Source organism: Triplophysa rosa, unplaced genomic scaffold, assembly GCF_024868665.1.
Source record: "Triplophysa rosa unplaced genomic scaffold, Trosa_1v2 scaffold463, whole genome shotgun sequence".
Taxonomy (NCBI): domain Eukaryota; kingdom Metazoa; phylum Chordata; class Actinopteri; order Cypriniformes; family Nemacheilidae; genus Triplophysa; species Triplophysa rosa.
Window position 1 is genome coordinate 41082 of NW_026634467.1, and position 15662 is coordinate 56743.

Consider the following 15662-nt stretch of genomic DNA (forward strand, 5'->3'; position numbering starts at 1 on the left):
CAGAGTCAAAATGTATAATAAAATGTTTAATAGTTCACAAGCAAGGAGAAACACAGTTTGTAAGTAGAAAATCATAAACAGAAAAATCTTCACCCTCACGTCGTTCAAAACCTGTATGACTGTTTCTTCTGTGCAACACAAAAGAAGATATTTTGAGAAATGTCTCCGTGGTTTTGTGTTCATTTGATGGGGTCAATAGGGTTCAGTGTTGTTTAGTTACCAATGTTCTTCAAAATATCTTCTTTTGATCAAGATATTTCTTGCAGAAGAAAGTCACACGGTACATGTTTGGAATGACGTGAGAGTGAGTAACTAATGTGCTGTCCTTAACTGAACACATAATGTGTTAAATAAATGACACAAAACACCTGATGTGTTAACATTAACACATCAGGTGCAAAGGAGTTTTTAAAACATAAAAAACTCCAAGCTGAAAATTAATTATTGGTTTGTCCTCATGTGGTTTGTTGATTTATTTGCATATTTCTGACATATTATTGGACAAAAAAATTATCAAATTATTGGACAAAACAAGTTCACTAAAGGAAGAACTAACTGCAAAGTTCACACTTAAGAGGACCCAATGAGTCACAATAAGTACCAAATAGTGATCGTTTTGATTGCCTTACCAAACACCAGTAACAGAGTGCGATAAAACACATCTCTTCACATTTCTGATCACTAAAATGATTAGTTCAACCTAGAGTTAACATGATGTGAAGAAACTTTGTAATGGGTGTACAACAAAACATTTCTGTACATTTATTCTTTAATTAAATGAAAACACTTTATCGTAAACACTCATATATTTTGACACTTTATATCTATTGATCATAATTGACAGGTGTGATGATCAACGGTTCTGAGTTTTTACCTTTATCATTCAGACCAGGACAAAAATATGGATAGAGTTTCTCAGTGAAGGATTGATCAGTGTAAGAGTAGATATGAGATCTGGACTCCACCTCATAAAATGAGACCAAACCCTCCTCATAATCCACAAACACACCCACCTTCTGTGGCTTTACACTCAGAGACAGAGAGACAGAGGGACCTGCGAGAGCGTCATATTCATTCCTCAGAATCACAGTCCAGAATCCATTCACTGGTGTCGGTATTATTAATTCCTTCCTGTCAACAGATTCTCTGGCCACTCCTAAAATCCATTGAGTCTTTCCCTTCACCTGAACCTCATAATAAAATCTCCCTGATGAGAATCCCTCCTTTCCCAGGACATTTTGAAAGCTGTCAAACCGCTTTGGGTTGTCTGGGAGATCATAGATCATTTCTATGCGATCCAAGATCATGATGCCTCCATCTCTCACTTGTTTCTCATCATCAGACAGAATGAGATATGGATTTGCCGTATCAGGATCCAGAGTCACATCCACTGAGAGAGATCAGAGAATATCAATCACAACTGATGATGATGATGTTTGTGATGTTTAATGAATAATGTGTCAGTATATAAATGTAAAGTATTGTAGTATATGAGTGAAGAGAGCAGATGACACACTGTACCTGCATACTGCTGCATCCACTTCAACACTGTACAGACACATCACAATAAAACATCAGTCAATCTCTAACATGGATTATATACAGTATGCAGTATAAACAAGCAGCTTGTATAAAATATTTTGCATCAAGTTTTATCTGATCAATTTATGTGTGTGTGACCTTGTTGAATACACAACAACTGAGAAACAACCTTATAAATCGTACTGAACTATATATTTTTTTAAGTTAACTATTATTTAAATTTTCTGATGGTAACGTTTAGGGTGTGGTTAGGGAATAAAGTATACAGTATAGTTTGTACAGTATAAAAATCATTATGCTGTCCCCTTGGAGTTGTAATAAAACAAACACGTGTGTGTGCGTGCGTGCGTTTTTATGTTAGTTGGGACCTAAACCTGAATACACACCAACACATGAGGACTCGCGTCACTGTGGGGACCAAAATTGAGGTCCTCATGAGCACAAAAGCTTATAAATTGTACAGAACAATATTTTTTAAAAATCTAAAAATGCAAAAAGTGTTCTATGATCTTTAGGTTTAGGGGTTGGGTTAGGGGTAGGGGATAAAATATACAGTTTGTGCAGTATACAACTCATTACGCCTATGGACTGTCCCCACGGAGATAATAAACCAGACGTGTGTGTGTGTGCGCGTGTGCGTGCGTGTGTGTGTGCGTGCGTGCGTGCGGTGATATTTAGAGGATCAAGTAGAAAAACAGAAGGAGCTCTACTGCTTTGCGTAGGGGTCACTTACTCTCACAGATGCACACATAGAGATTAGCATTGTTATTTCTGTAAAGACATCTTACAGTATAGGCTCCTACCTCTAAACTGACCCATAACACAATCCTTTGGACATTTCTGATTAAACCAAAACATATTTTCCTCAAAGGGTGACCGAACCTGAGACTCCGCTTGAGCCCCAAGATCATCCTCCCATCATCCACCCCACCCCCCCCAGAACTGCACAGAGGAAGAATAAGAGCAGAAGAGGAGATGGGGAAAACGATGGATGCGCAAAAAACTGTTGAGAGGTTGGCACAGGGACTGCCACTTATATACTTGACAGGACTGAATGTTTAGGCTCCTTCATTTAGATTTGGCCCTTAAACGTATAACTACCCCTCTTCCAACTAACCTCATGATGACTTATGATTTAATTTCTGCTTTTTGTGGGGGGTTTTTTCAAATGTTTAACAAAAATCTTTATTTATTTGCTTTATTTATTACACTCTAAAAGCTGTTGTGTTAAAAACAACACATTTTGTGTTCAGTTAAGGACAACACAGCCCATGTAAGAGCAAAAGAAACCATCCAACATGCAGTAGCCTATATCTGTCATCATACAAAACCTAAGAAAATTTCCCATTATGTGGTCTTAACAATAAAGTCTTGGAAGTTCAAAACATAAATTAAAAAAAAAGTTTAATTTAATTCAAATTAACTTCCGTATAGTTCATTTGAAACTTCACTAACCAGCTTCACAGCGTTGCATGTCTAAGTCCAGCTCACTGTTTCTCATATTCAGTTCAGTGATTTCCGTTTTTGATGACTCAAGTCTTTCTAATGTTTCTGAGGAAAAGACACTGGTTATTTCATATGTATCTTGTGCAGCAGTTTAGCTGAAACAATTACCAGACTGTCTTGAGATTAGCCAGAATAAAATCTACAGTCAAAAATCTGATCTCTCATCATGGATCATCTTCACCTACCAGCTTCACGGCGTTGTATGTCTTTGTAAACCTGAATTAAACAAGCAGACAACAAACACAGGACAAGTCCCACAACCAGGAACCAGAACTTAAAAGAACCGTCAGATGAAGACTTCTGCAGACGACTCAAGTGTTTCTGATGTTTTTCCTAAAAAAAAATACACCAGTGATCTCACATGTATCTTGTGTGACATATCAGCAAAAATCTTAACAATTACCAGACTGTCCTGAGATTAACCAGAATAACATCTAAAGTTAAAAATCTGATCTCTCAACAAGGATCTCTATAGTCTGAGCTATGCTTCATTATTTGAAAAGCTTTGCACTCTTACACCCTGTCTACGCACGCGAGAGGCACAACACAACAAGACAATAGAAATCAAGACATTTGTCGTGTCACATCGTGCCACACATAAATTAGAGACAGAATTTCTGTTTATAATGGGTTGTATATTTTTTTATCTCTGCTGCTCTTTGCCTCTCCTCCATCATCTCCTGAAGTTCAGACTGACATAACACAGCAAATAAAACATGATCTATTAAACATGGTGGGGTGTTTTTTAGTCAATAATCTTTAAAGATGAGTTACAGCATAAACAAATATTTTAACACTTGACAGCTGACACTGTTGTTGTAAAGAGAAGATGAACAGAGATCCACAGAGGAATAACACATAATGACATAAGGGTGAGTATTTCTGAGTGAACTCTTAATACAAGTACTCACCTCTCTTAAAGGAACAGTGTTGTGGTTCTTGTGATCTCCATCAGCGCAGGACAGACACACACATGTGTGATCATCTCTACAGAAGAGCTCCAGAGGTCTGTCATGTTTCTGACATATATAATCCTGCAGATTCTTCACAGGATCCATCAGTTTGTGTTTCTGTAATCCTGACACTCTCAAATGAGGCTCCAGGTGAGTTTCACAGTAAGAGCTCTGACACACCAGACACGACTTCACAGCCTTCAGCTTTCCTTCACTACAGATGTCACACACAACTTCAGCTTGTTCTTCATGACATTTCTTCTTATGTTCATCCACAACGTCTCTGAGTGTTGTATTAATCTTGAGATCAGGTCTCTGCTTGAATGTTTCTTTACAGTTTGGACATCTGCAGTCTTGACTGTTGTTCCAGTATGTACTGAGACAGATCTTACAGAAGTTGTGTCCACATGGAGTGCTGACTGGATCACTGAACACTTCCAGACAGATTGAACACNTTTCAGATTATGTAAAAATCTCAATTTCGAAAAATTGACCCATAAGACTGGTTTTGTTGTCCAGGGTCACATTTTATGTTATAAGAACGTTTTTATAACGTTCTCGTTAAGTTATAGAAACGTTATTTTTAAATGTTCTAGGACCGTTCAAAATGTCCAGTTTTTTAAACGTTCTATTAACGTTTTTTATTGGTTACAAGAACGTTATCCAAAACGTTATTAGAACGTTAAATTCTCTTGTTATATAAACGTTTTCCTAATGTTTTTCAAAGATAATGAAAAACGTTCTGCAAAACGTTTTTATAACGTTTTTATAACGTTGACCCAACGTTTTTGTAGGGTAATGCAAACTCTAGCAAAACGTTATTGTAACATTTTATTTCTTCATATACTAATGTTTTCTATACATTCTTTCTATGCTTTAGGACTGTTCTTAACCTTATGTTCTTGTTTATACGTGTTCTCTCAATGTTATTCAATGCTTATAAATTAAAAGAGTTTTAATGGAATTTATAGTAAATGTTCAGTAACTGTGTAACATTCACAAAATACAATCTAGAAATAGTCAAATGGAAAGCTGATAATGCCATTTACATTAAGTGGACACTAATATAAATGTAAGGAAAGAAACATTTAATGTCCAAGCTAGTTTTAAATCATAAAAATATTGCTTTTTCAGTTTAATTTTTAAACAACATATTTCAAATTCAGCAGTCAAGTGTAAAATAAATTGGTTTATTTTGTAAATGCAAGTAAATGCCATTTTAAACAATATGTTTAGTGTAAACAATAACAAACAAAACATGAGAACCAACTAATAAGTAAGATATTAAAAGAAAATATGTAAAAATAAAAATAGATTAAAGAATATAAAAAATGTACATTAAAGAACAGGAACGTAGATAGACAGAAAGAGAATATTAACTATAAATTAAAAAATGTTAAAATAATGAGGTCGATGACATCACTCCATGTCTTGCTGGGGCACCGGGCCACTGGACATTTCAGAAGACGTGGAGGGAGACTGCAGGGAGAAAAGACAGTGTTAAAATTAAATAGTGGTGAGATTTAGTATAAAAAATACTGAGATGCTATACTATATGCATCCCTTCACATGTTATTGTTTAGTGGCTTTTCCAAATCAGTCCTTTTTGAATACTTTCAACCTAAGATTTAGTACTGCAAAAACATGAACAGACAATTAAAGATTTGTGTGTTAGTAGAAGCCGGCATACATGCTACAAACAATGCAAATGTGTAAGAAAAGAAAAGAAAGAAAAGTTACAAAATGATAAATAGTAAATGTTGATTCAACATTGGGATGAACTGATCATAGAAGCATGAGAAACATATGAAGAGTTTGGTTCCAAAATGAGAACTTGATTGTGCATTCCAATTAACATCAATCAAACTGTAGTTGGTTTAATTTTATTAAAGCCATAATAACTAAAAAAACAACAGCTCACTGACACAATAAAAACATGATAACATAATAAAAAAAACATGATTTTTTTTAAACAATTTTAACATGATTATTTAAAAAAACCGTAAAAAAGGAGTTCTCTTTTTGGAACCAAACTCTTCATATGCATGCATACATACTGTTAGTGTTAATGATGTTAACATACTGTTAATGTTAATAATGTTAATGATTATTCCTAGTCAAATTAAGCACAAATCTGATGAACACTGTTTATTTAACACTCATCAGACAAAATTTTAATATAAATGTAATCAACAGCGCATATAATGTATTGTTTTTTTGTGAATATTGCTGCAAATAATACAGCTGCTTCCACTGTCTTTCCCGCTTGCTCCCATTCAAACAGATAGACAGTTGAGAGCTGCATGAACCACGTGACCACGCGGTGGCGAGGTTTAAAGCGTATGGCAACCTCCTCTTTCAACAGCTCTAAAAATACGCTTTTAAACACAATTTGAGCAAAGAGATAACATTTAATGTGACATCAAATCTGCAATAATGTGTAACGCGTTTTTTCTCAGAATTTTCAAATTCAAACAGATATCATTTCAAGCATCCCCGAAATAACTGACTGCAGGAGACATTGAAAATGGCAGCTGCGACTCCGTTAAAAGAGATGTTCGTTATATGAAATAAAATATATAAGAACGGATTTGTCATTATTACACGAACCTCTAAACTTTCCTGTCAGTTTTACTTAAATGCGTTCTAAATTTCAATACTGATAAGTCAGTCCAAATAATTATTTAAATGTATTTTGCCTATACACATTCGTGTAAGTTGATCCTATTGTAACGGCTCATCTGTGAAGCGCGGCAGCAGTTTTTCTTAACTTAATTAAAACAGTTATTAGCGCCTGCTCCAAAACGAACTTATCAGCATTTTGATAATAACAGTTTTTTATTCATATAATCAAAACTATCACTCACCTGAAAGGCGCGCTGTCTCAAAGGAGTGGCAGTCGTCGTCTCGTCGATCCCGCGTTGTTTGATTGCGACTGAGCATGCGCTCCAAAAACCACACCCATCCTATCAAGCTAAATGTATGAATTGGACTAGAGGCATGAATTATATATAATAGTATTTCAGTGCATTGCAATGTGTTTCAGAAGTTGAATTTGCAAAAAAAAAGCTTTATGACCAATTTAAAATGATAAATAAACATTTTAATGAAGTAACGTTTTGATAACGTTTCACTAACGTTGTAAGAATAACGTTTTAATGCTAATGATTTTAGAACGTTTTTCAATTATTTATAACGTTGAAATAACGTTCTACTAACGTTACTGCAAGAACGTTTTAGAAAAACATTCAGAGAACTTTCAGATAACGTTAGCCAATGTTCTCAGAACGTTCCCTGTTAGCTGGGGTGTCAGGCACTACACAACATAACTAGTTACATTGGTGGCGTTCATTGGTCAGAGGTCGCGTTAACAGAAAATTCCCCGTCATTGACAGATTTTTTTTTTTACCAGTGATGGAAAAATCTGAAGGCCGTCCGTCATTTTGACGGATTTCAATAAGGGCAATTTGTAACTCCCCATTTTGTAATTTCCCTTCATTAGAGTGTGATCGTAGGCTACTACGGCTGCTCGCGAAGGGACGCGTGTTTCCCTTTCATTAGCTTACACCCGTTTCACACCGCATGCGTAAGCAGAGCGTGAGCAGCGCATATTTTTTTCGGCGCACATGTTAACAGATGAGAGCATTCATACCGCACGCGTAAGCAGTGTGTGGTCGCGGAGCAGAAACGGCGCGTAAGCAGCAGTGCAGCGATCATTTCGGCGCCGAGTCTATTTTTGCTGCGCTGCTAATGCTCAATTAAAGCGACAGTGCATTCTTTACGGACAAAATCCACATGGATTGACAGGAAAAAGTAACACTTTTACCTTTAAAGCATGCAAGTGGTGTCAGAATTAATCAGAATTTACTTTTTTATTACGTTACCCGCCGGTCCCGATAATTATCCGCAGCGCCCACAGATTTAACCACAACCCACGCATCACTAGTGAGACACTAGTGAGCACATTCATGACCAAACTAACTTGTGTGTGAGTGAGTACAAAACACCATTTACAAGCACCTGTCATTTGATACTGACTAGACATATGAATATAAATATTTGTCTGTAATTGTTATTTTAAGTCTCAGGACTCCAGACTGCGCCTAAAACCCCTTACGAAATTTTACCATGGTTTTACTACAGTTAAAACCAAAAAAACATGGTTACTGCAGTAAAACAATGGTTATCACAAAATAACCACGGTTTTGAAAACCATGTTTTTTAAAAAGTCATAGTAAACGATGGTTACTGTAGTAAAACCATGGTTTTGCCCCAAGTAATAAATGCACAAAAAAAAAACATGGTTACTACACTTGTACCATAAAAAAACAATGGTTAATTTTCGTAAGGTACTGTCGCATTTGCGAGTGATATTTTTGTGGAGGTGAACGTGCAAATTTACTCGTTTTTAAAGTGTTTCCAACGGAAGCGCCAGGTTAGCGAGAGAGAGAGCTGTGCAGGTCTCAGGGAAGGTGCACTTCCCGACCTCAAGAGGTGCTACTGACTCCCAGTCCCATGCCAGTGTTGTACCGAAATTCGACTCCCCGTGAGATTACGACTCCCCTACTTCTGATTGGTTCATTCACTTAGGCTGCTTTGTGATTGGTCCCCATCTCTAAATCACGCCCCCACACCTAATCCTAATCCTAACCCTAACCTTCGTAGGGGAAAACAGGGGAGTCGTAATCTCACGGGGAGTCGGACTTTGATACAACACCGGATCGACGCCCGGTTCAAGGTCCCCTAGTAGCAGGAGCTGTGCGAGCAGTTTCCCGCAAGCGCTCTGCTCTGTTAATTCCACACTCTGCGTACCAATGCTATGAGGCAGCACGGAATAATTGCTCGCAGATCTCCGCAGAAAACTGTGGAATTCCGTGGATTTTAGCGCTTGTTATTGACAAGTAGACACACACAATGTGAGCGTGTTAGTAGAATGCGCTGTTTGCTGTGACGGATTTTAATGAGCCTGAGGATGAACAATGTGATATTTGAGATGTTTAAAACTAAACTTATCGCGGAGAAGTTCAGGGAACGTATTTGTTATAAGACACCGCTGTATCATTTCAAATCCATTCACAGCAAGAATGAACGACAGGCGAATGCTCTTGTCAGTAATCCACAACGTCTCTGAGTGTTGTATTAATCTTGAGATCAGGTCTCTGCTTGAATGTTTCATTACAGTTTGGACATCTGCAGTCTTGACTGTTGTCCCAACATAAATTCAGGCATGTTTTACAGAAGTTGTGTCCACATGGAGTGCTGACTGGATCATTTAATATGTCCATACAGACACAACACAGAAGCCTCTCAGTCATTGGATCACTGGAGGATGACATCACTGCAAAGAGAAATGATAGAAATATAAAACCAACAGTGCCAGAGAAAGGTTTTGACACTTTGGCATGTTTCTTGTAATATTACATACCATTAGTTTTAATGCTTAAAATTAATTTGCCGACATATGCAGTGTCTAAAAAAAGTGTGTGTAATCACTTACCCACAGTGGGGTGATCTTTTTTCTTAAAAGGGATTTTTGGTCATAAAATGAGTTTTAAATAAATGTTTCTTCAGTGTTGAGTTGTTTGACAAAATTACATTAAATTGTAATTCACAATTAAGTTACCTGATTTATGTAACATCAGCCTATATATATACCACTTCAGTGTAGTAGTTTAACATAAAGTATTTGACATGCTCCAGTTTGATATAGTTTACTTAACCAGAGCACTAATATTTTAAATCTGTTGAGTATAATCTGTGTTATATTTCTGTCACTTACCTGCGAGTAAAGATCAGCTGTGTTCACTCTTACAATGACTGTAGTAATATTCTGTTGTTTATAGTGTTCAGAAAAGCGTTGTTGATGTTCATGAAGTTAGTTTCACTTTCTTACAGTGAGTTTACGGGTATTTCCATTTACATGTAAACACAACGTTTTAGTTTTGATTTAGTTTTGTCCCTCCTTTCTTTTTTAAAGGGCAAACAAACACACGGACTCATTTGAGTATTTCCATACATTTTAAATATATTTCAAAGTAATAGATAAGGTATATTACTCACATGAATCACATTTAGTCCTCAATATATGTTTGCATAAGCAGTATTTGTCAATCATATCCAGCATTGCATATTATTTGATCAAAAGTATAGCCACATAATCACTCAATACTCAATAAAACCATAAAAAATCAGGCAACATAAGGGTCAGTTTTAAACCATATCCATTTTCACCTGTGATGAGATAAATAAGATCACATAGGCTCTGGGAAGATATACATGTTTGATAAGACTTTACAATAAAATCATATTTAGATTCACTTTCTCTGAAGGCAAGATGTTAACCTGATCTTGGTGTTGTGGGATATGTAGTCTCCCAGACTTTTGGCATTTAGATAAAACTGACCTGTGATTAGTTTTCACAAGTATATTCTGTTCTTTTAGACACTACCATCCCAACATCATTGTATTCCTATAAAATAGTTTTGAGTATCACATAAATACTACAGTGTATTAAAAATATGGTTGCACTTTATTTTACAGTACGTGTACATATAGTGAACATACCTATGAAAGTACTGGGTAGTATAAGGTAACTACATGTTTAAGTTTAGTTTTAGGTTCAGGGTTAGTACCTTGTTACTACCCAGTTGTTATATTTACTGTAATAAGTGCACAGTGTGTTGATGGGAAACTGGACTGTAAAATAAAGTGCTACCAAAAATATAATAAAACAGGAGCATGGTACATACAGTATCGTTACCATTCATTTGGTTAATTTTAATGTAAATAAAATGTTTAAGAAAAATGTCTTACATATTCGTTAAATATCAGAAAATCAGCAGAAAATCCATTTATACATTTAACAATACATTTATAATGCAATCTGCATTTATTGTATATTTTAAAATGGAGAGCAAATAAAGAAAAACGTGTCTAATTCTACGTTATCCTTTTATTATTAAGCTATAGAAAGTGTCCTTTTATCTATTATTGTACATATAAGAATTTGAAACCGACAGGTGTGATGATCAACGGTTCTGAGTTTTTACCTTCATCATTCAAACATGGGCCAAAATATGGATAGAGTTTCTCAGTGAAAGATTGATCAGTGTAAGAGTAGATATGAGATCTGTTGTCCACATCATAAAAGGAGACCAAACCCTCCTCATAATCCACAAACACACCCACCTTCTGTGGCTTTACACTCAGAGACAGAGAGACAGAGGGATCAGCGAGAGCGTCATATTCATTCTTATTCCTTAGAATCACAGTCCAGAATCCATCATCTGGTGTCAGTGTGATCTCTCCCTTCCTGTCAACAGATTCTCTGACCACTCCTAAATCCCATTTAGTCTTTCCCTTCACCTGAACCTCATAATAAAATCTCCCTGATGAGAATCCCTCCTTTCCCAGGACATTTACACATGTATCAAATCTCTTTGGGTTGTCTGGGAGTTTATGTTCTTCATGTCTCCAGTTCTCACTTGTTTCTCATCATCAGACAGAATGAGATATGGATTTGCTGTATGAGGATCCAGAGTCACATCCACTGAGAGAGATCAGAGAATATCAATCACAACTGATGATGATGATGTTTGTGATGTTTAATGAATAATGTGTCAGTATATAAATGTAAAGTATTGTAGTATATGAGTGAAGAGAGCAGATGACACACTGTACCTGCATACTGCTGCATCCACTTCAACACTGTACAGACACATGACAATAAAACATTACATCTTTCACATCTTATATCCTATTAAATCTGTATTTACGATGTCATACACAGATTCTTCGTATTTCATGTTTATCCATTTTAAATGTTGTCTATAAATTTCTTTCTTGACTGCTAAAAAAGGACCCAGAGTTTTCATTTAAAAAAACAAATAATGTGGTTTCTTTACAATAACTATTCAAACTTTAACAGAAAAACAAGGTCCTGTTAAAAAATATTAACTGCCTGCAAAAATAAACTAAATACAGTGTATATGATCTTAACCTACCAACATTATTGATTAGTTGGTCAGTGTTAAAAAAGAACATCATCAGCAGGGAGATTCCCACAGGAACAAGAAACCACAGATAAAATCTGTTTCTCTCAAACAGCAGTGAGATGAAATGAAGAGCAGACAAAGACTTCTGCTGACATCTCAAGCCATTCAGGTGTGTCTCCTGAGAAAAAAGACACAAGTGATCTCACATGTGTCTGTTGTAGAGTTTAACATTTACATTTAGTCATTTAGTAGACACTTTTATCTAAAGCGACTTACAAGTGAGGTAAATAATAGAAGCAATTAGAACACAGTGCAACAATGCATAAGTGCAGTAAAACTGGTCTCAAACTGAAAAGTACAAACAAAGTCCGTTTACGGAAGTCGTGCCACTCGGCGGCCATGTTTGCAACACCTCTGGGCAGCTATTTACGTCATAGTATCATAACAGTACTGTCACGGTCCCACCGTCTTGTTTATGAAATTCTAGTCGTGTGGTGGGATCGGGACAGAGTTCTTGGGTTTTATGTGGGAAGACCATGAGATGTTTATGCCTCTCATGTGTTTTTCCAGTGTCTTGTCATTGGCCCCATTCCTCTCGTTTCCTTGTTATCCTTCCCTAAGTGTTTGATGTTCTACACCTGCCCTGCTCGTTATCCCTCGTTTGTCTTCCCTATAAATACCCTCGTGTTTCTTTGTCTTGTGCTCGTGAGTTGTACTTCGTCTTGGATGTGTATCGTGTCAGTCAGTGTTCCTGTGTAAAGATCCCAGTCCAGTCTTTGTAAGTGTTTAGTCAAGTTTGTCAAGTTATGTTTAGTCAAGTGTAATGTTAGTTTAGTCCAGTCTAGTTTATTTTTCCTGTCTTGTTTTTTACCCCCTCGTGGGTGTTTTGTTTCTGTTTTGTCTCTTGTTTAATAAATATATATTACGTTAACCCCTTCATTGCCATTGCCTGCCTGCATTTGGGTTTCTCTTCCACTCACTCCATGACAGAATACACGAGCCATCACTGAACCCAGCAGGCAGCATGAGCACCGGGCGGTCCCACCTAGCTCGCCTCCTCTGCAGACTTCGCCAGGGGAACGAGAGTGTGGATGAGTACGTGGACAGGTTCCTGGACGTCGCTGAGAATGGCGTCTTTGGGGAGGAGGAGCTCGCGGTGCTATTTAACTCCGGTCTCAGGGACCCACTTTCGCGGGCGGAGATGAGGGCGTTGAGACCGTTGGACTTCGACGCCGTGTGGCTGTCCGCTGCGGAACGATCGGAGTCCACGGCCTCAGCAATTACTAGCTACCCATCTCCGCTGGTCACGATTCCTGAGCATGGTTCCCTGCAGATCGGGGTTGTGGGCACCGCCACTCCATCCTTCCCACTCTCGGCAGCCTCTCCACCATCCAACAGCCTCGTTGGCAAGCGGGGGAGGCGAGCATCCTGGGAGTCCACCTCCGAGGAGTCCCAGCCGGAACCAGCCATGCCTTCTACATCCTTCCTTCAGCCGACCTCCAGGCGGGTGGCTCGGCTGAAGAAGAAGAGGCAGCGGCGGGCAGCGCGGGCTCCTTCCAGTCCGGTGCAGCCGGTATCCAGTCCGGTGCAGCCGGCGTCCAGTCCAGTGCAGCCGGTGGCCAGTCTTGTGTCCGGTCCGGTGCGGCCGGCGTCCAGGCCGGTGCAGCCGGCATCCAGTCCGGTGCAGCCGATGCCCAGTCCGGTGTCCAGTGTCGTGTCTAGTGTCGAGTCCAGTCCGGTGCAGCCGCCGATCCAGCCGGCGTCCAGTCTTGTGTCCAGTCCTGTGTCCAGTCTTGTGTCCAGTCTTTTGTCTAGTCATGTGTCCAGGCCGATGTCCAGTCTTGTGTCCAGCCCTGCGTCCAGTCTTGTGTCCAGCCCTGCGTCCAGTCCTGTGATCCAGCCAGCGTCCAGTCCGGTGATCCAGTCCGGTGATCCAGTCCGGTGATCCAGTCCGGTGATCCAGCCGGCGTCCAGTCCGGTGATCCAGCCGGCGCCAGTCCGGTGATCCAGCCGGCGTCCAGTCCGGTGATCCAGCCGGCGTCCAGTCCGGTGATCCAGCCGGCGTCCAGTCCGGTGATCCAGCCGGCGTCCAGTCCGGTGATCCAGCCGGCGTCCAGTCCGGTGATCCAGCCGGCGTCCCAGCCGGCCTTCCAGCCGGCGTCAAGCCATGTCCAGCCGGCCTTCCAGCCGGCGTCAAGCCCTGTCCAGCCGGCCTTCCAGCCGGCGTCAAGCCCTGTCCAGCCGGCCTTCCAGNATGTGTGATCATCTCTACAGAAGAGCTCCAGAGGTCTGTCATGTTTCTGACATATATAATCCTGCAGATTCTTCACAGGATCAATCAGTTTGTGTTTCTGTAATCCTGACACTCTCAAATGAGGCTCCAGGTGAGTTTCACAGTAAGAGCTCTGACACACCAGACACGACTTCACAGCCTTCAGCTTTCCTTCACTACAGATGTCACACACAACTTCAGCTTGTTCTTCATGACATTTCTTCTTATGTTCATCCACAACGTCTCTGAGTGTTGTATTAATCTTGAGATCAGGTCTCTGCTTGAATGTTTCATTACAGTTTGGACATCTGCAGTCTTGACTGTTGTCCCAACATAAATTCAGGCATGTTTTACAGAAGTTGTGTCCACATGGAGTGCTGACTGGATCATTTAATATGTCCATACAGACACAACACAGAAGCCTCTCAGTCATTGGATCACTGGAGGATGACATCACTGCAAAGAGAAATGATAGAAATATAAAACCAACAGTGCCAGAGAAAGGTTTTGACACTTTGGCATGTTTCTTGTAATATTACATACCATTAGTTTTAATGCTTAAAATTAATTTGCCGACATATGCAGTGTCTAAAAAAAGTGTGTGTAATCACTTACCCACAGTGGGGTGATCTTTTTTCTTAAAAGGGATTTTTGGTCATAAAATGAGTTTTAAATAAATGTTTCTTCAGTGTTGAGTTGTTTGACAAAATTACATTAAATTGTAATTCACAATTAAGTTACCTGATTTATGTAACATCAGCCTATATATATACCACTTCAGTGTAGTAGTTTAACATAAAGTATTTGACATGCTCCAGTTTGATATAGTTTACTTAACCAGAGCACTAATATTTTAAATCTGTTGAGTATAATCTGTGTTATATTTCTGTCACTTACCTGCGAGTAAAGATCAGCTGTGTTCACTCTTACAATGACTGTAGTAATATTCTGTTGTTTATAGTGTTCAGAAAAGCGTTGTTGATGTTCATGAAGTTAGTTTCACTTTCTTACAGTGAGTTTACGGGTATTTCCATTTACATGTAAACACAACGTTTTAGTTTTGATTTAGTTTTGTCCCTCCTTTCTTTTTTAAAGGGCAAACAAACACACGGACTCATTTGAGTATTTCCATACATTTTAAATATATTTCAAAGTAATAGATAAGGTATATTACTCACATGAATCACATTTAGTCCTCAATATATGTTTGCATAAGCAGTATTTGTCAATCATATCCAGCATTGCATATTATTTGATCAAAAGTATAGCCACATAATCACTCAATACTCAATAAAACCATAAAAAATCAGGCAACATAAGGGTCAGTTTTAAACCATATCCATTTTCACCTGTGATGAGATAAATAAGATCACATAGGCTCTGGGAAGATATACA

At 38.5% G+C, this 15662-nt stretch overlaps 2 protein-coding genes across 2 annotated transcripts; both read right to left on the reverse strand.

The window, feature by feature from the left end:
- Positions 1–17: 17 nt before the first annotated feature.
- On the reverse strand, positions 18–9877 carry LOC130550882 (E3 ubiquitin-protein ligase TRIM39-like). Its single transcript, XM_057328396.1, has 7 exons — positions 9781–9877; positions 9125–9339; positions 3960–4448; positions 3234–3381; positions 2998–3093; positions 1522–1548; positions 18–1390 (listed from the first exon to the last, which is right to left on the reverse strand). Exons 2-7 carry the CDS (start codon positions 9335–9337, stop codon positions 825–827), a joined length of 1539 nt encoding a protein of 512 aa, XP_057184379.1. The 5' UTR covers positions 9338–9339; positions 9781–9877; the 3' UTR covers positions 18–824.
- Positions 9878–10025: 148 nt separating this feature from the next.
- On the reverse strand, positions 10026–15261 carry LOC130550884 (zinc-binding protein A33-like). Its single transcript, XM_057328397.1, is given in 5 exon segments — positions 10026–11465; positions 11468–11550; positions 11682–11757; positions 14242–14723; positions 15165–15261. Coding segments are annotated over 4 exon segments (1116 nt in total). The 5' UTR covers positions 14722–14723; positions 15165–15261; the 3' UTR covers positions 10026–10988.
- Positions 15262–15662: the final 401 nt, after the last annotated feature.